The 27,529-nt window shown below is 45.3% G+C and overlaps 2 protein-coding genes across 2 annotated transcripts; both read right to left on the bottom strand.

Annotated features, from left to right (window-relative positions):
* Window positions 1–3,641: 3,641 nt before the first annotated feature.
* LOC115332996 (nicotinamide N-methyltransferase) lies at window positions 3,642–8,442 on the bottom strand. Its single transcript, XM_029995506.4, has 3 exons — window positions 8,313–8,442; window positions 7,192–7,402; window positions 3,642–4,062 (listed from the first exon to the last, which is right to left on the bottom strand). Exons 1-3 carry the CDS (start codon window positions 8,440–8,442, stop codon window positions 3,642–3,644), a joined length of 762 nt encoding a protein of 253 aa, XP_029851366.2.
* Window positions 8,443–19,137: 10,695 nt separating this feature from the next.
* Window positions 19,138–24,943, bottom strand: LOC115333007 (nicotinamide N-methyltransferase). Its single transcript, XM_029995517.4, has 3 exons — window positions 24,814–24,943; window positions 22,330–22,540; window positions 19,138–19,570 (listed from the first exon to the last, which is right to left on the bottom strand). Exons 1-3 carry the CDS (start codon window positions 24,941–24,943, stop codon window positions 19,138–19,140), a joined length of 774 nt encoding a protein of 257 aa, XP_029851377.2.
* Window positions 24,944–27,529: the final 2,586 nt, after the last annotated feature.

Below are 27,529 nucleotides of genomic sequence, written 5' to 3' on the forward strand. Positions count from 1 at the left end.
AGCATCTCCCGCTTGCAAGGGCACCAAGATACAGTAGAAACTATTTATTTCACGTATAAAATGTTGTAACTTGAATAAAAAAAACAGGTGTTTTTGACCCAGCGTAACATTTTAAATTTGCTTCAATATGAGAGAGAGAGAGAACGCGACGCGAGTGGTGAACCGGTCGCAATCTTGTAGCTCTACCGTCTCCTTCCGCACTCTGGAGTCCATCTACTATGGTCACCAAATATCAAAAGACGCGGACGCGGACGCAGCGTCTGAAACCTGCTATACATCCGCGCCACCTACCGAATCCCGTCTGCAACCGCGCGCCTTAACGGTAGTTTGGGCTTGAAATTACGCTTGGAACCCAACAAGCTATTCGAGACTCTAGCGAACTATAGGGGCCGCGCTGGTCAGGCACAATGGCCGACGAATGGAGGTCGTTTTCAACGTTCAGCACGCGGACCACCATAAATTTCTTGCACTGCAGCGTCAAATTGGCATTACATATTAAAGAAAAGCGAATTTTCGATGGTAAAAAATTTCTTCTATAGTCCGCCTCATTTTACGATGGACCAAAGCCCAATGGTACAGGCCTCTGGGTCCGTTCACGGGCCTGTTAGAAACTACGTGGTATATTTGCTCCGTCGTGCGTACCAGTGCGCCAAAACGCGTCATGCGGAGGCAAGATTTTCACCTGCTTACCGAGCCCTCGCGGCGGCTCCGTCTGTTTGCTACTATTGAAAGCTACTGAAGGAATTAAATACCGTCCGGAAGCAATGTGGCAAAGAGAACGCGTAATCAGAACCAGTGGCCATGAAGAAATGGAGATGGGTCGGATCGAGTGTTCGACACGGGAGCGTATGTACGGACACGTCCGGAGGGTAGATACGGCTCCGGGCACATTTTACATACACAAAGATTTGATTGAATTGGATTGGATTGGATTTTTATGGCTAAGGTGAAACGACTTTATGTCAGTGTTGTCCGCGCGCTCTCCAACTTCTCCAAACAGTTGACATGTCTACGAAATATGGCATGAATGTTTATGAGACTAAGCACCATGTACCTTTACTTCACCAATATAAAATAGCGCTCTATCACATCAGAAATTCATATGCTTTAGATATGTGCTTTTCGTAATCGGCGTATCGGAATTTCTCTTGCGCACTCTTTGGCAATGCGCATGCGAGCTTTTCTGAGGGGCCCTAGTCGATCGTAGGGTGAGACAGAGTATAGTCAGTGCGTAAGAATGACATGGCGGAAGCATAAAAATAATTACTGGAAACAATGTTTGTTTTCATGCTGCCTACGAGAACCAAGTAGCGATAGCAGACGACAGAGTCGAAACGACCTACTCTCTTGAGCTTCTCGGCGTTGCCGCTAGGCGGCATCGATTTCGCTGGAGTCGCCCCTTGCAGAAAATCCGGCAACAGTGTGTCTCGGCATAGTAACTATGGCAACAGCGAGACGGTCAGCAGCTGCGTGACATGGTGAAGGAAAGGAGGTCGCCACCTCGCTGTGCGCCAACCGAGCTTTAGGCGCTTCATGTGTTGTTTTAAGGACAGTTTACGCGCTCCAGAGTATCAGTAAAGATGCCAACACAGTGTTGTGTCCTGGTCTGCACGCAATATAGATGCACTGACAAATTCGGACGGAAGGGAGTATTTATATCTGCCTATCGGACCGTCCGCTGCCGTGACCGTTTGGCTAACCTCACGAATTCGCATGCATTTGCTTAATGAGGATAATATATTGGTTCTGCATTATACTACGTTGCGTTTTCTTCCCTATCGCTGTTAGCCAGGTATACATGTATGACGTGGATAAACGAGCGTCGGTTTTACGTGTTGGTTTTACCCGACGGATCCGTTGCCTTTCGGCCGGCCTCACTATTTTGCATGCAGTTGCTTCATACACTACGTTGTTATTTCACCGTACATTTATTTGGTGTTGCTCGGTAGACAGATACCACTGGCGAGGCTAAACGAGCAGTCGAATATTCGTATCAGTCCTGCGAACATTTTCTACACTTTAACAATAAACACACACACAAAAAAAGCTTTACCTTGCAGGCGCGTTTTTTTAAAATATAATTTTATGTTATTGAGGCCTCCACTAACACCATGTTACTTTATGCTTCCATGCAGAATTGGGACAGCACCGCATTAGGTTCCCCTTGAGGGCATCTTTTTATGCAAGTTTAGTGGGGACTTGCAGACACATCATGATTTAATTATATTTGTCATGATTTTTCATCATCTCACCATCTTTGTTTTCAGGTCTCATACCTAACAAGCTAGTTAGCAAGGTTATTTTCCCAGCCGGCGGCGGGAGACAGCCGCGTTACTTTATTTGCCCTGCCGCTTTTTCACGCAGAGCCAGCGGGCCAAAGAAAAAACATTCCTTCACCATGGAGAGCGCGCACACTGTTGCCCGAGGCGCACAGAGTTGTCACACGTTTGAATGCATATCTTGTCTTGACGTTGACTCCGGGTATACATTAGCCTTATCCCCTCATAGAACTTCAAACTTTAATACCAAAATACTTTCTGCAGGGGATAGTGAACGTTTGCTTTTTGCGCAATCTAGCCGGTCACGATACTACAGAAGCTTACAGGGTAAGAAGGGCAAGAAGTTCAGCTGTCCCTCCTCCAGCGAGAGACCTTCTACAGCGCTTCGACGTCTCGTGAACCTCGAGCGTGCACATGCCGCCAAAGCACCGCTGAAGGCAACGAGGATGTGCAGAAGGCCGGGCGTTCGAAAGAGACGCTCTGCCATTTTCATGATCTCAGTGAGCTCACGCAAAGGCAGTGCACGCGTCGGGCGGCACTGCTTTACACCACCTAAAGGCGACTACAATCAATACTCCCATATTCGTTGTCAAGTTATAAGAAAAAAAGGAAGTTTTGCGCCTTATTAATGAAATGTCGTATCTTGCTGTAAAAATGAAATGTCGTTAATTGAGAAAAAAAAAGTTTTTTGGTCCAGAAATATATTTTAGATTGGTTTCACTATGAGAGTGCGAAGGGAGCGATCGACCGGTCGTGTCCGCTTGAGTCCCCTCAGCAAGAGATGCCTTCTGTGCAGTCCTTCACGGACCACACCTTCGCCGAGAAACGTTCGCGCGTCGCTAGCAGACGGCTATCGTTGCCCACCTTAGTGGGTTTTTAAAAAAAAAAACATTTGTGATGGGCACCTCCCGTAGTAGTGCAATGTAGTCCTGTATGGAAAATCGCAGTCGCAAGGATGACGCCGACGCCGTCGCGCTCACGACGATCAGCAGAGCGGCCGCAACCGAGAGTCCTGGAAGCCAGCCATTTTTCTAACAGTGCCTGTCTTGGCTTAAGCGGGGGGCTGAAAGGCTTCTAGAGTCAGCGAAAAATTTAGAAATTTCCGCAAAAATAGCGTACCCTTCAATTTAATGTACGATTGCCACAAAAGACCCCAAGACATCACGCGCAGTACTGTTTCGAATATCAAAGACAGTCTGCAATGCATGATGTCCTAACTCATTGGTGATACAAACATTGCCTGCAGACATGTTCCGGGCATACGTATGTACGAAGCAAACATACTTGACACGCATCCGCAGATAATCTCGGCGGATAACTCCGCGTCTTTTGTACGATGTATCGAGTAGGGCGACTGCCGTATCAAACTTTTTCTGCAAGGACGACGAACGCGAAACGTGTCCCACCGGTCGAAGAGATGTCAAGCAAGTCCCAGCGTCTTACTCTGAGCCCCGCACTGATCAGTGCGGCCTCCACCATGGCTTCGGTCAAGCAGAGCCCGCGATACTCGACGCCCGCGAAAGTGTACTGGGACGATCCGGCAATGGCGCAGAATATCAGGTGCCCTCCCTCGCGAATCACGCCCGAAACATTCCGTACGACTCTCTGAAATGTCTCTTCGTCTCGGCTCGCAGTCCCGAAGCAAAGGCACGACAAGACGACGTCGAAGACTTCCGTGTGTTCTTCGGGGAGGACATTAGGGTCCAGGACGTCGCAGTGAATCACTTTCTTGACGGCCGCGCGTGTCCTTTCCTCGATGTCCTCGGCTCCTCTTTTAGCGTCCCTGCGTCAGAACAAATCCCTTTGTTGTGGCCACTGCCCGTGTAGCGCAGTTCTTTTGGGCTAAAATTATGTTTATGCCCGCAATTTAGGGCCCTGAAAGCCCCCAAAAGTCGTGCTACGATCCAGGTGTGGCCAAAGTCGAATTTGGACCTTTTTACGTGAAAAATCAACGAAGGGCATCTGGCACATCCCAGCGGAAGACTGAGCATTCATTTCGACCACCTGGAGATGCCTATAGGTGCAACCGAAATCTCGATTACACAGCGCTTTTCTCCGTAAATAAGCGCCCTTCAGATTGAGGGCGCCTTGGCCGGGATTCGAACCCGCCACCTGGGGACCCGTTTGATCAACACATCCAAGATAGGAAACCCTAAGTGCTAAACTCCCCTGCGAAGAAGGCCACCGCGGGTCAGAGATTGGACACGAATACGGCGTCAGCTTTCGGCCAGAGGTCGTGTTCTCACTGATTGCTCACGAGTTCCTACCAAACGCTAACGCCGCATCCACTCTGTGGCCTACGGTGGCCTTCATTAGTGACGCAGGAAAGCCCTTAAGCTTTCTTAGCTTAAAGGTGTTTTCCTTGGACGTCGCATCGAAAGTTTGAGAATAGCCCCAAAGAAGTAGGGGCTCACCACTGCAGAACCCAAACTCCGTTTGGGGTTTTGGGTTGGCGCCCGCACCCAACACGAAATTCGAGAAACAGCGTGGGTCGCCTATTTCCTTGGGGCCGGGTTGCGTCGGCAAACATGGCGGCGCCCTTTCTGCTCGCTTCGGAGCAAATTCGTCGTGGTCGCTGCAGTATTAGCCAATTTCATTGCCAATGAATCGTGCCACCGGCTCTCGCTTTGCTTTATCTCGCTCAAGTCACGAAGAATGAGCGGTGGACTCACCTACTTTTAAAAATCGTTCCTGATTCTGGCCGTTCCTAAGTCTGAAGAGACACAGTAACCGTTGACAAGGCAACGTATCGCTACTTCGTGGCTCCGAGTAGAATTTGTTCGTGGTACGATACCTGCAGCTTGAAAGCAATTATTTCGGGGCTTCAAAGTCGCTCCAGCTTAGATCTAAATAGAGCAGCTGCTCGCAGAGTATGCTCGCTCGCGTTTGCCTCAGTTTCGGCATAGTTGAAGGCCTAATTCTTCGGCGACAGTTAGATATGACGATCAAATCGCACACGAACGCCCATAAAATCTGAGAGCGAGCATTAGAGCGCTACGGATTCGATTAATTGTATCGGCTGAATACAACGAACAATATTTATACTGATTTTAGATTGTCTCTTGTTTTAGCCGGCTTGATTGGGGTTTACCTTAACTATTATTTGTAAACAAAAAGTACTTGCTAAGCGCATATGTTTTACGTTTATTAATATTTTTTTTCGATTATTACGCTCGTTAGTCGCATTGGCGCTGCAAGCGGGAAACGTAAGCGCGCTGCGCTGCGTTGCGAAACCCCTATCCTACAAGCCGTCAACGCCAATCTTGTTGTGTTTGGGTCCCCCAATTTCTTAGGGGAACCCAAATGATGGGGCTTGCTATTCCAAAACTCTCTAGTGGGACCAACCAAGCAGCGTTCAAAGCGCAAGTCAGTGGGCCCTCTTCTGCTCATGATTGGTACAGCGATGATAGAACGCGAGCAGAAACATGACGAACGCCATTATTGTGCGGATTTGTCGCCATCTGATTGTTCCGATCAGCTCCTAGCGTGGTCTGCGCCTAGACTTAAGATGAAACGAAGTGCAGGCATCATCATAAACTGTTAAATACACACACATCATACACATACAAAGCACGCGCAGCAATTTACTGCGTTCTGAAAGCAACAACAGTCAATTTTGAAGCGTTTCCCTCCCTCGCGCCAAACATCCTGCCCCCCCCCCCCCCCCCCCCCCCTTTACCCATCCACCTACCCCCGTGCTCAAAGCACGCAACCACGGCCTCGCCACCCTCGTACGAGAAAAAGAAGTGTGGCGCAAGACAGCGAAATGAAACAATGTGCTCGAATGACATTGCAGGAATAAGCTTTGATTGTTCGGTTCATTTCTGTTACGCGAAGAATGTATACGTGACGACTCGCGTTACTTTCGACGCGCATTGGCTATGGGAGAGCAGGATCACTGGCGCGAGAATATGCGTTTTGATATAGCACCGAAACTCTAAAACACGACTAAATTTAGTGTTTACTCGGAGGGCCGTAAAATGCTGTGCCTGCCTCACATCTTTAGAGCGTGGGTGCATTTATAAGTTTTTGATGATGCCCAGCAAACTTGAAATTGAAACCATTCCCTTAATTTTAGCAATTACGAACATAACTCTAAATTAATAATTATAATCTTATTATATTGAATACAATGTTATTTTACCTAATGGGCCCTTTGGTACGATATTAACTCTTGTTTTTGCTGTGCGATGTGTACTTTTCGCAGAAAGGATTCGGTCCGCGTTTCTTGAAGAGGGAATCTAAAATCGGCCGATGAAATACCTGAAAAGAACGTAGCGATCTCAACCATTTACCTAAGGTGTATTCTAGTAGTGCGTTCTACCTTGTAGTATTTCAAGGCGTACCTCTCTTTATTGTAAAAAATAAAAAAAATAAAGAGAAATTAATCAGTGTCTACGGTGGTCGTCAACTCATACGACTGACATAAAGACATTTGTAACTTGTGGCGTCATCTTCCGACAGATGTAACGAGTAAACATCCAGGTCGTCTGTCTTGAACTGAGAGTGCGATATCTGCTCGCTGCACCTATCGGGAGATGGCGCCACCCGTTAAAGGAATCGCTAACCTGGTCGTCTGCAAACCCGTCCGCCGTTGACCCCAGCCAGTTTGCTGGTTTCATTTCTCAAAGACAGGGAGTCTATGCCTTAAAATATTATCAGCTGAAGTGCACCACCTCAAAGCACATTCAGTGAAAATGTAAACTCCCAATACGCAGGTGCCGTCGATTTTTCCGGCTCATTTTACAGCGTGAGATTTACTTGAGTCACCCTGTAAACCGACGCACCGCTAAAGTGTTACGCCGATGCGGTCGCACTGCTGTCGCCACGGCGCACGCCCAGACTTCACCACGCGGGCTTGTTGGTAAGCCGCGTGATGGTATAGTATGCGTCCCCCTAAATGCCTTCTCACTTGCAGCCTTCCAAGATGGCCAATGGTTCGCTCATAAAGGACCAGTCCAAGGCGTCCGGTGCCTTTTCAATCCACTTCTCTACTTCCTCTCGGTTTCCGGGTACAAGGTCACTGAGGACAATGCTGTCGATCTTTCTTGTCGCCGGAAAGACGTTGCCAGGGGTGGGCCCACACCCAACGTCCAGAAGCGTCCGCCAGGAGTCGGAAATGGCTGCGTAAAGAGCATGGCCTGGTTTTATCGCACGAGGCCTTGGCTTCATGCCGCGTAGCAATTTGAAGTCATGACTGCTTTGAGAAGGTGCGAATATGACGAGAAAAAAGAAATATAACCACATTATGTGGGAATCGCGAAGAAATAAAGGTGCGATAGTGATCGCTGAGCTATAGAAGAAAACAATGAAAGCGGTAGCTTGACACTTTTTAAGTATAATTCGATCAGTTCTGAAGAACACAGCTAAAACTTCGCAATTCTTCTTTTTTTTTTTTTTTTAATCGGACCTTGATGTTGGGTGTTAGAACAGAGTACAGTGGGTCGAAAGTTGCCGGTCCGGGACACTACAACTTTGGCAGTAAATCTATGTTCATCTGAGGGAACCGCGAAAACATTACCAATGTTGAGTTCGTTCTTAGTGCCGTGCCTATAGAAGGTATTTCGTGAAGTAAGAGAAACCGTTGAATTAGATGAAGTTTTTTTCACTAAAAATTAGCGAAAGCAATTATCTTAAGCTACCAAATATACCCAGATATTTGAGGTTCTGCAAAAAGAATACCAAAACGGGAACTCGCAAGAAAAATACTTTTTTTTATATAACTTGGCGCCATTTAGTTGCTACTGTGCCAACTATCGGAGTCCGCCATCGGTTGGCCACGTTCTCTAAGCCAGTATTGGCCACCCAATCACCCGCTTCGCGCCCATGGATGTGTGCTAACGGCTGCACCCATTACAACGGGCGGTAGCTTGCGCCACCTAGCCTAGAATTTAAGAACAAAAAGAAATGGCGGTCATTATTGTTGCGTGATGAAACATCAAGAAGGCGGTTCTATTACAGCTTCAATTAACTTTGATCCTTCACGTAGACCGCACATTTTTTGTGAAAGTCGATATATGTAGGTAAACTCACGAGAGTTGAAGATGGAGTGAAGTTCCTTTTGGTAAAATGAGTGAACGCCATGGAATGCCTTCATGAACCGAGGATATTCTTTCGGCTGAAATCCCTGGAGGTACCGTTCTTTCGTTTCGTCGCCCTTCATGATACTCGGGGTTTTGTCCGAAGAATGTCTAGCTGTAAATTTTGGCGTCTACCTGGAAAATAAAATTTGATCAATAAGATGATTACTAAGAAATGGAAGAGCTAAAGGAAGAGCTTGTGTTCATTTGACACCATAAATCAGAGAGAAAGAAAAAACACAGAAAGAAGAAACAAAAACAAAAACAAAAACTATCACTATCTGCTCTGAAAAAAAACCAAAAAAACTTACTGTTTTATTATATACGGTCGATTTGTTTATCTGACTCTTGGTGTACCGGAATCTGGGAATCAGGTTCTTAAAAGATGACAACCGTGCTTCCACTGGAGTTAGCAAAAAATACTTGGGTAAAGAAAGACTTTAATTTTTTTGTTTGAAAAAAAAAAAAAAAAAAAGTCATAGTTTGACATATTTTTATGTTTGTCAGACCTGGGAAACTTCTTTTTTTCTTCTTAGACATAAACTTTCTTTTTATAAATCTCTTCTCTTTACTTATATTGGCAATATTTGTTATTTAGAGTATGGGTGTTACATTCTATTTGAGAGAGAATGTTGATTTATATAATATTTAAATTTTTTTTTTTGTTTTTACAATATCAAAATTAGGTTTTTCTATGCAATTTTCCTACAATTCTGTTTGATCTACAAAGCGGACGGCGAAGAGGCGTAAAACAGAACATATAATTCATAAGAAAACAACAACAGATAGTTGGTCAGATAGACTGAAGTTTCAGGATCCCCCCAATAAAAAAGTGATAGTACGCCCTACACAGGCAAGATTTTGTGCTCTCTTCTGCATTATTTCAAGCTGAGTAAGCTTGGAGCAGTATCATTTAAGCTTTCTATTTATTTATAAATCGATGAAAATAAAAATAAATACGCTTGAAGAGTTATTCACAGCTTGCTGACACCACTTGGCGTTTCGTTCAAGGCACCTACTAAAATTAGCAAAACATAATGCCGCCACTCAGAATTTAAAACAAAAACAAAACAAAAACGCACTTTGAGCAGAACGTTTTAAGGAAATTAATTCAATAAGGAGTTTTAGAATATCGTTCTGAAAACCCCGACGCCTCGTCCATGCCTCGTATTGTTATCGGTATTGTCATCGAGTGTATCGAAACGATCTACTAAAACTCCCTAGTAGAGAGTTTTAGTTGGTCGTTCCGGTAATCCCCGGAAACGATACTGAATAACTCTACGGTGCACGCTCAAAGGCGCCAGCGGTGTAGCGGGTATCGTTATCGGAGTTGTCGGAACGATTTACTAAACTTCCTCACAAGTTAAGGAGTATTCACACGCGTCCCGGGGATTTCTCCCCGGCACGCGCATCACACGACGAAAACGTCAGGTTTTGCGATGTGCAAAAGCCTCGCGTTTTCATCTCGTGATTCGCGCGTGCCGGGGAGAAATCCCCGGGATTTCTCTCTCGTGTGAACACCCCTTAAGGGGTATTCACACGAGGGAGAAATCCCGGGGATTTCTCCCCGGCACGCGCATCCCACGAAGAAAACGTCGGGCGTTGCGATATGCAAAAGCCTCGCGTTTTCATCTCGTGATACGCGCGTGCCGGGGAGAAATCCCCGGGATTTCTCCCTCGTGTGAATACCCCTTTACGAACGCTATACATTGTATACAACGACTCTGCAAAAACCAAAAGAGCGGAAAAGCTTGGCAGCTTGCCACAAATCATCTGTTTTCGTATGTTTCTCTGTTTCCCTCATTTTTGTTAAAAGAAAATGTTTTTTGGTTCTTGTCCTTCCTGTAAGATGGCTGCCTTTGTCCTGCCAAGCGTAATAGAAAAAAAAAAAACAGTTTCTGCTCTTAAAAATGTACAACAGAGTTTTTGTAAAAACAAACCAACAACGGGTTTCTGTTCTGGAAGTTTGTGAAAGAACAGTGTTTGTTGTTTTCTTTAGGTTGCACGAAAAGTTTTGCAGCGATAAACATCAACGAACCGTGTCTCTGGTATTTATGTCGCCCATTCAAGGTCTAACTGTACTACAATGAACTGCCATATACAATGCAGAACAACACACAGATAGCAGCAACACATCCACCAAGGCAATCACTCACACTCCTCTACGAATGCCACGTTGACTCGACGGGCTCTATATCGCAGTTTATTATTATTTTTTTTTAAATTCCGCTTGGCCATTTACTGCGATGTTTGTCGCATAAACGCGCGGAGTCTGACCAAATATTTTCTACATAATATTTCTTCGAAATGTTCCGAGGGTATAGTTTATATATCTCTTAATCCGGCGCCTTTAGAAACGCCACAGTAGATTGATATCCTACAATTCATTAATAAACTTTTAATAATGATTCGATGAATCGTGTTAAAAATCCAGTATTTACGCCGATTTCTATAAGTGGCTATATGATATGAATGATTAAATTTTAGTTAATGATTCAATTACCCCGACGATTATTCTTCCATCTCACGTCCTCCGAGGCCTTAAGCACGCAGGGAACAGGCAGCTCACAGGTATTCGCCCTAACCTCTTTTTATTAAACCATGCCCACTGCACGCGCTCTCTTTAAAAAAATAATAAATAGCCGTTAACAAAATGGCGCGGTAGCACTGTGAAGCCCGAGAGCTTGTGGCGGGAGACGCGCTTTCGCGCTCTCCGGAACAAAAAAGGAACAGAAGCGTTAGGAACAAAATGGCCAGTCGTCTCTTTTGTTCAGAACGTTTTGGTTCTCCCGCACCTCGAGGGAACATTGATCCACGGTGCATGAACTCAACGCCCATTTTTAACGACTTCGACGTGGCATGTGGCAGATATCGCTGTGACTGTATATACTGTGGATTAACATAGGACGTCTGCTCTATTTTTATGCACTCTACCTCGTATTGCGAACAAACATTCCTCTGGTGATTAATTTATTTTAACTATGGCTTCGTTCACTGATTTAATAATCCTTCATATAAACAACTAAGGAAAGTATTCTTTTTTTTTTTTTTACAGACGTTTGACTTTATTTACTTTGTTTATTCGCCAAAAAAGTTTTTGAATGTAGGAATAACAACGAATGACGCAAAAGAATAACTTAAGCTCTGTTTTTTACGAATTACAGGACTTTTTGTCGACTGTTAAGGAAAGACGACGTCTTTTTAGTGTAATAACACTTTTCTTAAGCGATAATACAAGTATAGTGGGACTGTTTATTCACGGAGAAATTTCGTTCTTGGCAAATAACGGACCCGTTATTAACTGATAAGCGTTCCTGATTTTTAAACTATCAGAACCGTTTCCTTATTTTGACCGAACTTTTCCGCATATTTCCCGTTATATTTGAAACATTTGATTACAGTGAACCTACCGTGGATTCTCCGTTCTGCCTCGTGGCGTTGCCAGATGTTCAAACTTGCCAGCTCGCCGCAACCTCACTGAAGCACTCGTGCGAAACCTATGACGGAGTACAGCTGGGAACGGGTTGCTATTTTTATATATATTTTCCCCCCGGTCCGCTACATGCATCCGGTTCTAAACTGACTGACGCCAATTTAACGACCAGAATAAAGACGGAGCATCAACTGAAAATGTTAAAAACAAATTCTCGACGCAAAAGAAAAAAATTAAAGGCCGCACATGGGTGTCACCACGAATAGACCTTCATCAAAAGTGCACGCCTTCCTGTATTATAGCTGCTGCTTCGAATTTCAGGAAGCCGCCATATTTTGGACATGCACTTTCAGCATGCATTGGGCCCGAATGCCGCGTCAGCGTTCGGCCCCTACTCGGTCAGCGTTCGGCCCCTAGTCGGGTCCAAAGGTTTTCGAACATGAATGCTGCGAAAGTGCTCGCCGGTGAAATCGGATCCAACCGCACGTTTCGCCAGTGTGTTGTGGCCATTACCGAAAATAAGTAATAAAACAGCGTTACTCGTAGCTTGGAAAAGAGCTAGCGCGTTACAGAGCTCCGTTACCAGTTTGCAAATGTAACGAAATATCGATGCCGTTACTTGCCACGACTAACCGAAGTTACTTTTACGTTAGTGTGTTGTTACTTGGTCTTTGACTGTCAGTATATGAGAGCTGTTAGTATATGACTGCAGCGTCTCGTCCACAGACGTGTCCACAAGATTGTCGAACCGTTCTTGAGAAACGGGAACTTGATGTATGCGGTCGGTCTTGATCTGCTTCAGCAAGGGCGCGTTGTAGTCTCGGTCTTTCGTTTCGTTGAAAGTACACTCTAAGAAATGAGGGGAGTTCGAGGGAGTTAGACGGCCTGACAACACCCACATCGTGTGCTAGCACCCCTTCGGAAGGAATATCCTCTCTCAAATAGAAGGAGCGAGCAAGGGGAAAGAGAATGGGGTGCTACAAGGGTCCCCTGGGGATTCGAAAGGATTATGGGAAGGGGAGGCCTGCCCTCGGGCCAGGCTTCCTTAGCGAAGCAATCCAACGCTCCAGAAGCGTTGGATTGCTGGTAGCTAGCCGGGTGTGCCCAGGCCGCACTGATGATGTCTCCCGCGTAGGAGACGAAACGTCTGATAAATTGTTGGTATTGTTAGGCAAGTCGGAGGTATTTGTTTTTAATCATGAATCCCGGCTTTTGGAACATTTTTGCATTACTGAGAGCATATGTTTTATTTAAGGTCCGTTACATGATCGGGGCTACTCCAACTCTTGACTAGGCTTGGCCCTTGCTTAGGGACACTGTAGCTGGCGCTAGGTGGCGCTAGTGACGTGCTGACTGACGATGTACATAACAGTGACGAATGGCTTCGCATGTCTGAACTCTGAAAGTCGGTAGCAGGGATTGCTTTTGAATTAGGACAGAGAAATAAGCGTCTCAGTAACCGAGTCTAAAACTTTAATTGTGTGTCTTTTTTTTTGTTTTTTTTTTCTAGGTGTTTGTTTTTCAAGATATTGAAAGTTCACGAGCGAGAGAGAGAGAGGGAGGAAGAACAAGAACGTAAATAATGTTTGTGGAGAGAGAGAAAGTTCACGAGCTCGACTGCATTTCGTCTGTTCCATCTATCGTATTGTTAAGCTCTTGGTAACTTGATGTCAAATGTATTAATGGAGTAGCTACATATCAAGCTTCTCTTCGCGGTCGCCGCCATTTTGAAGCGTTGAACTTCTGGCACGCGGGGAAACATAATTCTTCTCCCGCCACTCCTCTGGAATGTACGTGTTTTTCCTTTTTTCCCGGAACTCTTAATCAATCTTATTTTTCCTCTCCTATATTCTTCATTTTCCCCTAATATCCGGTTATAATTTTTTGCTTTTTTTAATTTTTATTTCGGCTTACCCGTACGTAACCTACGGGGCTCGGAACGAGGCCCAGCGAAAAAAGCTATATACGTGATTGTAAGCGCGCGTGTGTTAAGCCCGAGATCAAAGTGCTCATTAATCACACAAGGCAGTCTCCAAACATGAGTCAGTAAAGGCTGTGTGAACCAGCCTTTACCATGTTTCGCCATAAAGTATTTTTATTACTGCGGCAACATTTCTGTAGCCCCCCTCCCCCCCCCCCCCCCCCCTCTTTTTTTTGTCTTTTTTTTTGTCTGAAAGACTGAGGACGATACATGGAGACAAGCGCTTTGAGAGTGAGCGGCACGTTCCGTCCTCCTTTAGCTTTATTGCCTTTATAAAAGACTAGCAATGCTGTCGCATTTGGACGTAATCTGCAGCGGAGCATGGCGGAGACAGAACTCTTCATGTTTACGTTAATAATCGTTATGGACGAGGCTTTGCTTCGTCGATCAAGTGTTTGTTTCGTGCAGTGTTGTGTGCGTTCCTCCAAAAACAAAAACGATGGCACCGTTCCTCGTGCCTCCTCAATTACGGAACGCGTTCCCGTTACAAGTTTCAGCTGTTCCAAAGGAACGCGTTCCCGTATACATTACTAAGATCGGAACGTGTCGCTTTAACGTTGTATTTTGCGCTTTGAAATCAAATATTGTGTCGCATAGTTCGTTGATTAAATGAAGCGAGCGAAAGGAAACTGGCATATGGAACTACGTCGCCATCTACAGAAGTCGGAACTTGAAATGGTCAATAATGAAATTTCTAAATTCGCACAAACTTCAAGTAAAATTACAAGTGAACAGAAAGAAAACGTAACGAGTTTTAGTTTCACCGATGTAAGATGGAAGAGCGGCGTGCCTCCGCTCTTTCTAAAAGGAACGCGTTCCAGGAACCACGTCGTTCCTTCGAACGCCGTTCCGTACAACACTGGTTTCGTGCATGCACGTTGTGGCAGGCTCAGTTTACAGGGAAAATTTCTTCGCAAGTGTTTTGCGGGGAATCCGGGTGTCGTGACGTTGCGACGTCACGTGACATGAAATGTTTTGTTTTCTTCGTGGGTTATATTCGAGAAAATGTTCCGCATAGTTCAACTCGAAAATTTCTCCGCAACGTTTAGCGGGAAGTTTCTTCGTCAATTTTGCCTGGAATATACAGTTAGCCGTGACGTCATGATGTCAATCATATCGCAGTGTCCCGTGGTGTCATGGCGTCACGTTAACACAGTCGCTGAATATCGCGGAGCTTAAGCGCGCTACGTTTAAGCACTGCAGTGGCGCTATATTCGTTTTCACCTCAAGAACCAGAGTAAAAGTAGTCCGGCTCCTCGCGAAGCTTTACTAATTTTTCCCTTTATGAAGAAAATTAAGATATAGTATGTAGCTGCATTTTAGGTTAGATAGGCGTTATCTTATCAAGACGCACACGCTCCAAATTTCAAAAGCATCAGTTCTTCGACCGACAACCAAATATTGTAAGAACTATTTCTCGCGGCGGATAAACAATGTGCAACACATATTTTTTTTTTAGGTGAAAACGAGTGTAGCATTGTATAGGTGTAAATGTGAGCAGCAGTGTTCAACGTCTCAGCTGTCACGCACAAGTTCATATGTGGAACACGGCTGGCGACCAAATTTTTTTTTTCTTTCTGAACAAGATGTATACAGTGAGGAAGATATCTTGTCGACAAAAAAAATGCCTATTTTTGTTTTTCTTATATGAGCGGTGGGTAATGTTGTTTCTTCGCTCCACTGCGGAGCTCCGCTGAACAACGCGTGGGTTGTGTGGAACTTCAGAGGGGGGTCAGATTGAGCTCGTACGACCCCCCAATGGTTTCTATTAAATCGTTTCCGGCGAAACTCGTGAATTAGTAGAGCGTTGCGGGGTGTTCCTAGTTCAAACTTTACAACCGGACTTTCGAGAGAGGTGCCGAGACAGTTGGCATGTGGCTCGTGTGGTGAATCGAAGCAGCGGAACAACTCGACGGGAAACACATCCCGATCACGTTGACGTTGACGTTTAGTGCTAATGTTGGTTTTATTTTGTTCATTTTCTCATATCCTCTCGCTATATTAGGTATATTTCAGTAACAAAAAATAATGGCTTATTAAAAAAAGGACAGGTCCGGTTAAAGGGTTCGACGTTCGCCGTTTCCAACACGAGCAAAATGTCAAACTGGAAGGCTCTTTATGTTTTCCCTGCAAGTAAAGTTTTAACGTGAAAGTATTAACTGGCCCATGGAGCGAGCCGATGTCATCAGCCAAACCGCAGCTTAAATCCTTTCTCGAAGTGAAGCCAGCTCCCAGCTATGAAACCATGCCAAAAGCCTAGTCAAACGGCCACCTAGTCTCCCCGATCCGAAACTAGCGGGGTAAGGCTGATGAATTTCGGCTTCGGCCTCATTGGCTGGCGCGCATCGACGAGCCTACCATTGGCTGCTGCGCGTCAGTTTCAACGACCGCCACCCCATGGCGCTGCGTGTCCGTCAGCGCGCTGGTAATACGAAACGTCCGAGATCTGAGCTGCGAGGAGAGGGTTCGCTCTGCCTTCGACGCAAATACGCTGCAGACGAAATAAGGGAGCGAAAGAGCGGCGCGCATGCTTTCGCATTCACAACTCATAAAAAGTGCTTAGGTGTACCTCGAACCGTTTTGACTGTAATGCAAAACTATTTCCTCTCCTCTCCACCTCTTCATAACGCGTCTCGCTCTCCCTATCACGCGTACGCTAAAGTCGCTCCAAACTTGTCCCACCTAAAAACAAGTATATATATATACATGTGTGTGTGTGTGTTTGTGTGTGTGTGTGTGTGTGTGTTTGCGCACTGGAGGCAGAAGCGCTGCCCAAAAAGGGGAGGGTAACAACAGGTGTGATGGCAGGAGGTTTTCAAATGTGTCAACATATAAACATTCAGAAACCAATGATAGAAATAAGTTCCACTGTTTAATGATAGTAGAAAAAAAATCGATTTTTGGAATAGCTTAGTTCTGGCAAGTATGAGCGCAGAACTCTAAAGCGGATATGTACGGGTTACTAAAAGAAGGCAAGCAATTACATTTAGAATTAATTACTCGAGGCTAAATTGTAATTTATTGCAATTAGAGTTGCGGTTCTTTAAAAGTATATGACCGTTATGCCTGGAAGTAATCCGTTACATTCGTGGCGGGTTGGTGCCAGTTACGTTTGAGTGAGTTCGACTGCGTTGCGTCGAGCAACCAAAGCCAGCCACCGGCACATCTGTGCTTCGCATGAAGCGTGGAATCCAATTCCAGGAATAGCTTGGCACGCGAAATAAGAAATAGAGATACCCTGGTTACTTGCAGCCGACGCGCAGTCAAACGCGCTCAAAACCTCTCAAACGCCACTGCGCAAAGAAGCTTTTACCTTTCAAAATTGATGTCCTCGAGTAAGAAACAAAGGAAAAAGGATTATTGGAGAGTTTAATGCTGCCACCAATCTCAATTATGAACCCTAAGTCGAGCCGCAGCTTGCTCTCAAAAATCTCGTCCGACAACTTGCCTCATTTCTTCGCGAAGATGTCTCCCGCTGCGCTGCACACTTTTTCCGTTGAGGTGCTCGACGGAAGTGCCATATTGTGCCTCACGAAGGCTTGATGCACTGCATTGCGCTTCTCCAGCGAAGCGACGAAATTAACCCTTAACCTGAACAAAGAGCAAATCTTCGTCGTTGAAGCCGGTGCCCGCGATATACTGTCGGAATCGCGAAGCCGAAGAAGTCGTATTAAAACTGGGATTTATGTACATTTAACCATACCGTCTAACCATACCGGCCAATATTTTCAAACGGTGGCAAACAAAGTTAGCCAGACACAGTAGGTATACACGCGACAATTAAATTATAAATAAGGTTTTGATCTATATTCTTCCCGTGGCTCTGAACAGGCATAGCCTCGATTGAGAAGTCGGTGAATAAAAAAAAAAAGAGAAGTTTTTCGATTTAGATAATAATTATAAAAACACCAGGATACTCCTAAAACAATTAACTAGAACGTCGGTTAAAACAAGGCAATGTAAACGCACGTTTGCCGTAAAAAAATGGCTCGTACGTGTCTATGTTTATGCAGCCTAGAACTTGGTCTGCCCCAACGGGCGACGAGTCTCCCAGCTGTAGATGAGCAATATAGCCAGTGCAGTAAAACCGCTAGCCTGGGGTCTTGAACGTGCACCACGCAGTAGTGATACACGACCGCACACCGGTACGATGCTCATCCAGATCGAAACGGGCAGGGGTGCGGATTGAGCCCAGGATCCAAGGTTCGCAGCGCGAGCTTTCGCTCCACGTGCTCCGAGCTGGTGTGCGTTTCCTTCTGTGTCTGTTCCTTCGACTAAAAGTTCTTCACTTTGAACGACATGACTTGAGCTTAAACGAAGCATATTGTAGAAAGTAGAGTAACTGCACCTTCCTAGAGTACCGAATTCCAATCATAATGCTCACCGGAAGTAAATCCCGTAGAATCCAGTTCTGATTGGCTGGTTTAGCCCGTAGCGAAAGTTATCCAACAACCATTTTGGGAATCGATAAAAAAGAAAAAAAAGTATGGAAAACGTTTACGCGTTACCACGGGTACGGTGGATAGGCAGGGTGAGTACACTGGCCATAGACGAATTAGGCCCTACGGGCACTCATTTAGTTTTTCCTGTTCTTGTCTTTAAATGCTACCACATAGCCGCTGTTCTAGTACGCAACGAACTGTCGGCTCGTTTGCTCGCTTCGGTTGCGATGGTGCTGCGTTTCAAACCCCGAGTTTTTGACCCTAAGCCTAACACCCGACTTCGATCTATTTCGAGGCGAGAAAAAAGAGACGAGACAACGAGGGGCAAGTCCCGCACCGCTCGGAACGAAGGAAATAACTTTAATAAAAACAAACCAGTGTCGCCACAGGCACAAAATGTGGATTAAACATCTCGCATGAGAACGAGCGCTACACTGTACGCACTTCGGTTCGACCGCACAGCGAAGTACTATATGCGGATGAGTTGGAGCGGGACTGCTGCGCCGACACTCAGTTCTGAAACAAAGCTTGGGAGTTTCGGTAACCCGTAAGCGCCAAAAGATATCCGTTGAGAAACCTTGAACTATCTCCTCCCACAAAACTCTTGACTCCTTCTGATTTAGCCAAGCAACGCCTCCTTGACAACAAGGCCGTAGTGTTGAATTCTCGACGTCACCTAAAGAAGGCCAACGCCCAGAGTCGACACGAGCGCTGCGTCAATGTACGGATGAAACCCAAGTTCAATCTCGCTTTGACATTCATTAAGTGACGCCACAAACTCAGATTTGTTACGTAGAAACGCTAAAGAGGGGGCACTTGGAGAGGAGGAAGCCACCAATGAGGGCATGCAGAGAGCTTTGTGGGAGGGGTGCTTTTCTTTCCCTCCTCCATTTCCCGCCACCAATTTCCACTTCACGGTCCTTCAAAGCTTTTCGGCTAGGGCGACGAACGCGAAGTCCCATCTTTTCTGACTTTCAGAGGGGATCGGGTTGTCAAGGGAGCTCCAGCGTATGACCTCAAGCCCCGACCTGCTCAGTGCATCCTCCACCATGGCCTTAGAAAGGTGAAAGTCGGGGAACGTGACGTCGCCAACATGATACTCTCTCGATCCGGCGAAACCGCACAGTATCAGGTGCCCTCCCTTGCGGATCAGGCTCGAGACGTTCCGACTGGCTCCTTGATGGGTGGTTTCGTCTTGACTAGCAGACTGGACGCAGAGGATCGACAGGACGGCGTCGAAGGCTTCCTTGTGTTCTTCTGGGAGGACATTCGGGTCCAGGACGTCGCAGGGCACGACTTTCTTGACCGCCCCGCGTGTTCTTTCTTCGATGTCCATGGCTCCTACTTTTGCGTCCCTGCGTCAACCGGTTTTTGGTCTTAGCAAAATGCCTAGAACAGGGTGTAAGATAGACAGGTGGGAAAACGGCCCATAGAAGCCTACCGCAGCGCCGTGACCGGATTGTCTACTCGTCTGCTTGCGGGTACCCCCGATTTGCGACAGATGGCGCTGCGGCGAGAGGAAAAAAATTGGAATTGAATTTGCATGGAACTTTATGGGAGAGCGCGCAAAATAAACCGAGATCACGACATTCCTTCATTGAAAATCCAGGAGAAATCATCTCCGTCAGTCTAACCGGTCGCCACCGGTCGCCCACCCGGAGTGAGAGTTCGCGGTGCTCCACATAGATGGCGCCACAGAAAAAGAGAAACCCGAGGGGGACACAATCCGGTCGCTCATTTGGCTCACGTTTCCCCACATGTCTATCTTACACCCTGGCCTAGAACGCGTTCTCAACCGGCGTACCTATTGTTCTATCCAGCCCGTGGATCGAAAGTGGTTCCAATGTGGCAGCACATTACATCGCAGGGGCCTGTGGGTCATGCTATCGGATGTCTCCGCCCTGGCGGTTGGTTGTACAAATCTGTCTAGAAAGGCGAGCGTACGCAAAGGTAGCTGTACGCGCCGTGCCTCAGCTCGACTCTGCTTTGGTTTCATTCGACTGTCTGTCAGTAGAGCGACCCGCAGCAGAAGGCGAATCTTCCCCATTCCCCCTGTGCACGCACCACAGAGTAACTCTTCCAGGTGAGAGATTGCGATGATTGGGACGCCATAGTCCCGTAGACAAAACGCACTAGCTACGAAAAGCGAGTATTGAAATGACTCGATGGTCACCGACTACGTACGAAACGCAAGTCCTGGCGACCACCGATCATTTTATCATCACGCCGCTACCAATGAGATTACAACATTGGCCGACATCAACGCTGAAGAACGAATCAGAAAGTAGACTGCGAGCATTGTAAGCTATGCCTAACGTTCCATGAGCTCTCAGTCACTTTACGTTTCCACCCAATACGTATTGGGCTAAACATTGCAATCAGTAAAGCGTGACCGGGTAATGATGTTCACAAAAGAATAATTGGAGGCGAAAATATTAGTTAGTGTCAGAGACATACTAAGCAAAGCGCTACGCTTGTTCATTGTTTTTTTTTTTGGGGGGGGGGGGATAACGTTTACGGTCGAGTGTTTTCTTGTTTGTTTTTTCGCGCCTCTACATTAGCTGGACGAGCTCTCAAACGGCGCCGATTGAATCACGGCGTGTACGCGTCACATTGTGAAGCGGCACCACAGCCACACATGTTGTAACTTTCGGTTGTGAAGTACAGTAAAAGAATGATTGCGCATAGCATCCATATTGGACTATTTACCATGGTCCACTAACTCAGAGTTTAAGCACATGCTGCTAGAATGTTTAACCTCGCTGTTTGCATTTTATTCGGAAATTAGAATGTTCGGCTGAGTGGCGCAAGCAGCCGCCCGATTAAAGGAGCCCAGCCGTATCCATCCATCGTGCTACAGGAGGCTAAAGCAGGCGAGAAGTTTTTCCTCAGAAGTCGCTAATAGCGTGGTACAGTCGGCCTTGAGAAAGATGAACGCAAGGGAGCGATGGCCCAACCGGCGATAAGGCGAGTCGGGGCGCTACGATAGCGTAAGCACGCCGGGGTCGCGATTACCGCATTAGTACAGTCTTGGAAGCACGGGAAACGTCAGAACACCCAAGCCGTTTCGAAAGCTCACCTTCGCAACGGCAGAGCGTGACTGCGCACATGTTTTCCGTTTTCGCTCGCTCCTCGAGAGCTACCTTATTTATCTGTGTCTTAGCGTCATTTACGATTTATGGACGCTGAACTGTCAAGGCTGGCGGATGAGAGGACCACAATCTACGATGCCAGGGATATCGGAACTTTCTTTTACACCTTTCTATACTTTATCTTACTGATTGTGTCGCTATTTGAAAGATTCGCGTTTTAATAAGGGAAATATTCCCTCTTCCACGCACAAATCTGAAACAGCAAATAAAATAAATATCACCGCGACGGCCTTGTTGATTACAACGGAAATTGAAAAAAAAAAAAAGCGTCTTCTCACGCATGACCCATCACCTTCAAAAACAGGCCGCCGTAAAAAGAAAATAAAAAAGTGACCACAAACGATAACTCTCTCTCAGTACCCGTGCGATGCAAATGTGGGAACGACCCGGTAACTCTCGCTCTCTGTGTTATCGCGAAATACAGCGCCGCGTCTGGCGGTTTCCCCGCGCCGGCCACGCATCACTTGGGTTCATTTTGTTTAAAGACCGACCACCAGTTCGCGCTCTCCACTTTTCCCCCGCTTCCTCCTCTCCCTCCTTTTACCCTGTCCACCGTTGCCTGTTTCCTCCTCCCCCATGGTGAGGAGGATCTTCTGCCTTGCAGAATCTCGAGTCTGGTCGTCGGCCTTTAAGGCAGACTGTACACCGGGACGCGTTCGAAACACCAATCATCGGACTTTCTTTATTTAAATCAGCAAATGAGAAGAGCGCCGGAGCGCTGAGCAGTTACAATCTCAAGAAATGACCAATCTCAGTAACAATAAAAAAAGCAGGCTACAAGCGCGAGCGGGTAACTGGCGCCTGTCGACCTATTTGTCACTTGATTGCTCAATTAGAATACTGGAAAGAAAGACACATCGATGAATGTGGTACGCCCTAATTAAAAAAAAAAATAATTACAAAGAAATTTTTACGACACGTGTTAACTATCAATGTACAAATCTTCGAAAACCCCTTCTCACTTGTATCCTTCCAAGATGGCCAGTGGTTCGCTCATGAAGGACCAGTCCATGGCATCAGGTGCCTTCTGAATCCACTTCTCTACTTCCTCTCGGTTTCTTGGTACCAGGTCACTGAGGACAATGCTACGGATCTTTCTCGACGCGGGAAAGATGTTGGCTACATTGGGCCCACACCCAATGTCCAGCAACGTTCGCCAGGAGTCGGACATCGCTGTGTAAAGAAGAGGGGGGTACTGTAAAGCAGGGGATCATTTTGGGAGGGACCGGCAACGATATTGAACAGAAATGTGTCTTCCTTTGGACGAGCTCACCGGCACTAGTGGGACCCAAGTATAATCGAACGCAACGCCACTGGCCAAGAAGCTTCTTTGTCGACGCTTAATTTGAAATATAAAAGTAGATATTTTCTTCCAGTCTCATATTCGCACAACTTGATGACGAAGTTGTAGGGATAGCATTGTTGGCGTTTCAACAATGCGATCTTCGGGATTTCGTCATCAAGCATTTAGATTCTCGCATTGATGATATTGAAAAACGGCCCATAAAACGAAGCATTCGGTTTGGCTTGTCACAATCGATGCCTTGACTTGCATTTACGCAGCGGCTGGTGCCCGATCACTGCGTTTAGAAAAATAGCCGAACCTTAACAACGTCTGGACTCGGCGCCTTCCCTGTGCTTTGCAAACCCCATCGTGTGACATGATAAACATTCGTGGCATATAATTGGCAGCAGATCACGTGGCCGCTTGTCTTCGCTGCGAATTGAGAGATGAACGCTGTTCGTTTCTCTCTATTTTTTTTTTTTTCTGCGACTGCCATTGCGTGGAAAAATAAAGCTGACGCGTGTTTCGTTGGTTATAAATCTCAAAGAATAATTTGAGGGGGTAGTTACTCAAAGTACAAAAACTGTTGCATCGCCACTTTAAGTTCACGAAGGTTTACGAAAGAGCGAACATAATGACAAATAAAAATATGACTGCTTTTCATGAGAATAATTCGTGTGCTATGGAAAACAATGCCATTGTCTAGCCCAAGGTATTGTATAACCCCTCAGCAGCGTGCCAACATCGCAGAACAAAACGTTTGAAAGCGAAAAAAAAAAAAAAAAAAAAAAAAATATATATATATATATATATATATATATATATATATATATATATATATATATATATTGTTCTGTCACACCGCTACGACAATACTGGGAGCATGCCAATGCAATATGTATGAAAGCGAGGGTTCAAGAACCTTCCTTTTCCCTCGTGTTTCGACCTTTCTCGTAGTCTCACTGCAGCTCTTCAATGTGTTATGTATCAATCTACACTACGCCACTTCCGAAACCGTTCTCGTCACCTGCGGCCAGTCCCGCGTACGCTCGCTCTTCACTGCCGCTTCTTCCTCTTTACTCTCGTTCCCCCGCGCACCCGCGGGACGGGCCCGTTCGGTGCCGCGCTATCCCTCACAGATGATAGCATGACTTCTTACTTCATCTGCACGTCTAGGCACACATAAAAAATAAGTTTAGACACATGCATTGCTACAAGTGGACTACATGTTACACTATGCGCTCTTTCTCGCGTGTGTGTACCTGGTGGCGACAATGCACAAATAGACCCCAACCACTTCCGGCTCTGAACTAGACGGCGAATTTCGCAGCATTTGCGAGATCAGATGAGCGCACTATATGTTGGAAATGGCCACTTACTGTCGGACTTAATTCCAATTGATGGCATCCCTGAGTTTGTTGACAAACAAGAAAGGGGCGAATAATCAGTGACTGATCAAGAAGGAAGTGGAGGCACCTCCCCTCTCTTTCCATTTTAGCAGACTGAACGCTGGAAAGGAAGTCGCTTCCTCTCCAGTGCTTGTTCTGTTGAAATGGAGAAAGGTAAGAAGAACTCCCACTTTACTCTTACCCTGTGACCGACAACAGAACAGTCTGATGTAATGTTTCTCCTTGAAACTGTTTGAAATGTGTGTGCACTTGTTTTCTATGACAAAGCCTTCATCTGTTTTCGATTTTACTGCGTTAGTCGTTGAAAAGTCGCCTAGGCGCGTTGGACGACGTGCTTTTAGTCCGAACGAGGAATGCCTGTCTTTTCCCTTTCCACTTTAAAGGAGAGAAGCAAGCGAAGGCTGAGGAAGAGGCGAGTGGAGAGGAGCAAACCACCAATCTCGGCCAGCAGAGAGCTTCGTTGAAAGGGTTTGTCATGCTAGTTTAAGTGTGCAATAGATCCTATCATAATGGAATTAGCTGTTCCCGAATCTGAACTTTGCACAAACATTGTGCTCGTCTTAGTGAAATGTGCAAAATGACCAATGCTGTGCTTGAGCTAACCGTGATATGCCTTGAAAGTTCGTTGTGCATGAGACATATGCCGTACACCCATTACATTACAATCTTAAACTTGTACCGTGAGAATAAATCTTGATCTCTGAGGCCAACCGTTTTTATTTTTTGGGTTCACTCGAGATCAATGTACTTACGAGAGTTGAATATATAATGAAGCTCCCTCAGGAAGAATAAGCGGACGCCAACGGTTGCTTGTACCAGCTCCCTGTACTCTCGGGGCGGGAAATCCCGGAGGTAATGTTCTCTAATCTCCTCGTTGTTCATGGTAGTTTTGGTTGCGTCCAAACTAGGTTGAGGGTCGATTCCTGAAAAGAAAACTGAACGACGGAACAATTGCAGATAATACGAAGAGCGCAAAAACAGCCAAAAATTAGTGTAAAAAAAAAACAAAAACATGATATGTGTTTTTAAAGAGAGTGTCTGCCTCGAGACTCACATTTCGTTTATATCGTCAAAAGTGAAACCGAGCAGATGAATTTAAGACTGAAATTAAACGTTTAACGAAACAAACATATTACTACAACTAAAAAAAAAAGAAGAGCTGCCGTGCATTTAGCGACGACGACGAAGGCGTGACTGACTCGAAGTAGCGCGTTACCGGCTCTTTTCAAAGATCAACACCCTCTCTCCAAACAAGCGCTCACGAGGTTTGGGACAACGCTCAGTTCCCACACGAGACGTGGCCTCTGCGCATGCGCTCAGCCAATAGCAGCGCCACCGCTGCGACGTGACGTCACAGCCGCGTCTTGGTGTATGCGGAGAGCAAGTCGTCTGCTTCCTGCGACCGAGTTGTGGTGACGTCAGAATGACGCCGAGCTCTGATTGTCTTTGATCAAAAAAGTACTGGGTAGAACTCAATGCTAGATGCCTTCAAATTCAAATTCAAATTCTTTATTTGACATTCCTTGTCGAACAAAAAATGCCATGGCAGGAACAAAAAGCTACAATACAGTAGCTTGACGGGGTTCCTGCCCCTACCTTGGCATAAGAAACAACCAAACCGACAGTTTAAAATTGACAAGACATATACACAGAAATTCAAACCATGAAAAATATACATGTAATCAATTTACATCAAATATAAACTAATACTGACATCGTGCACACTAAAACATGTATTCCGACAGTTCATACTATACAGGAAACATATAAAGCGAATACAACAAAATTTTTGCACAATTATTCACTCTGTGAAAAAGTGTTCTTTCAATGTTTTTTTACGAGTGGTGTGTATATCAAGGTTCCTTTTCTCTAAAGAGTTTAGACAACTAGGCATGCGGTGTTGCAGCCTGTCTAACCCATGATTAGTACGGGAAAAGGGTACCAGCCAGGAATCCTTTTTTCTAATATACGATGCATCATGAGGCCTTTTAAGGTTACACAACTTGATAAAAGTGGAATTGTTATTTTTAATGCCGAGTTTATATTTCATTATTAGATTAAAATTGTATAAGTGCTGGAAGGGAAGCACATTGAGTGAAGCAAATAATTATTTTGTGTGGGCATCGTATGGGGCATTTACTATATGACGAATAGCTTTTTTTTTTTGTAATAAATGCAACTTAGTTTTGTTAGCTTGCGACGTCACTCCCCAGACAAGGTTGCAGTAGTTTATATGGGATGCAAAAAGAGAGTTGTAGAGCATTAGCTTGACTTTAGTTGTTAGCATTTGTCTGAATCTACAAAGTATACCGCAAGCCTTTGCCAAGGTCCCAGCAACACGGTTCACGTGTGCATTCCAGCTTAAATGTTGATTAAAAGTTATTCCCAGTGTTTTGGCTTCATTTGTAACTTTTATCGTTTCTGATCCAAGCTGTATATTAATATCGCGAGTTATTAATTTTTGCACAGGCGCAAATAGTACGGCTTTTGTTTTTGAAACATTAATTTCTAAGACGTTTACCCTTGTCCACTCAAGCCGTTTATTCAGTGTAACATTTGCCAAACTAACGAGATCATTAATGTTATTTGACTGGAAAAAAAGACTGGTATCATCTGCGTAAATTAAGCAATTTGTGCACTCAATGGAATTTATTATATCGTTGATGTAAATATTAAACAACACTGGTCCCAATACACTTCCTTGTGGGACTCCCGAATGGACACTTAGAAGAGGAGAGCGTTTTTCGTTAATTACAATACATTGTTTTCTATGGGTTAAGTATGATTTTAGAAGGTCGCCAGGGATTCCTCGGAAACCGTAATGATCTAGTTTAGTGGATAGTATTACGTGATTAACTCTATCAAATGCTTTTGAGAAATCAATAAAAATACCTAATGTCAATTTATTATTCTCAAATCCGTTTAGTATGAATACTTTTTGTGTCAGTAAAGCTAATTCAGTCGACATGCCTCGACGGAAACCGAATTGCCGCTCCGTAAGTATTGAGTGCTTGTCGCAGAAGGAAGAGACTCTTTTGCATATAGCATTTGCATATAGCATTTGCATATAGCATTTGCATTTGAGCTCTACCACCTATTTATTTTTCAATAAACCAATAAGAAGTCGGCGTTCTGACATCATTGCAACCAATGTGCAAGACGCAGACGAACTTCCGCTCCGCAAACACGCGCTGTGTTCAGGGATGTTCCATACCAAAGCGCACTATGACGTAAAGGAATGAAGCCAAACCCGCTAAGCGGACTGCAATAAACTTTCCGGCCAGTTGTCGTGTAACTTTTTGCTTAAAAAAAATATGGTAGCTTGTTTTTGCGTGTGCAGCTTGCAAATTGCAAGATACGAGTATACAGTTTCAAAAAAAAAACAAAACAAAACAAAACAAAAAAACCACGATGTTCCTCATGGTAGTCCGCGCTGATATCTTAATTTTAATATTTCGCTGAAGCCTT

Source organism: Ixodes scapularis, unplaced genomic scaffold (assembly GCF_016920785.2).
Source record: "Ixodes scapularis isolate PalLabHiFi unplaced genomic scaffold, ASM1692078v2 PGA_scaffold4__175_contigs__length_147842914, whole genome shotgun sequence".
Classification (NCBI taxonomy): Eukaryota; Metazoa; Arthropoda; class Arachnida; order Ixodida; family Ixodidae; genus Ixodes; species Ixodes scapularis.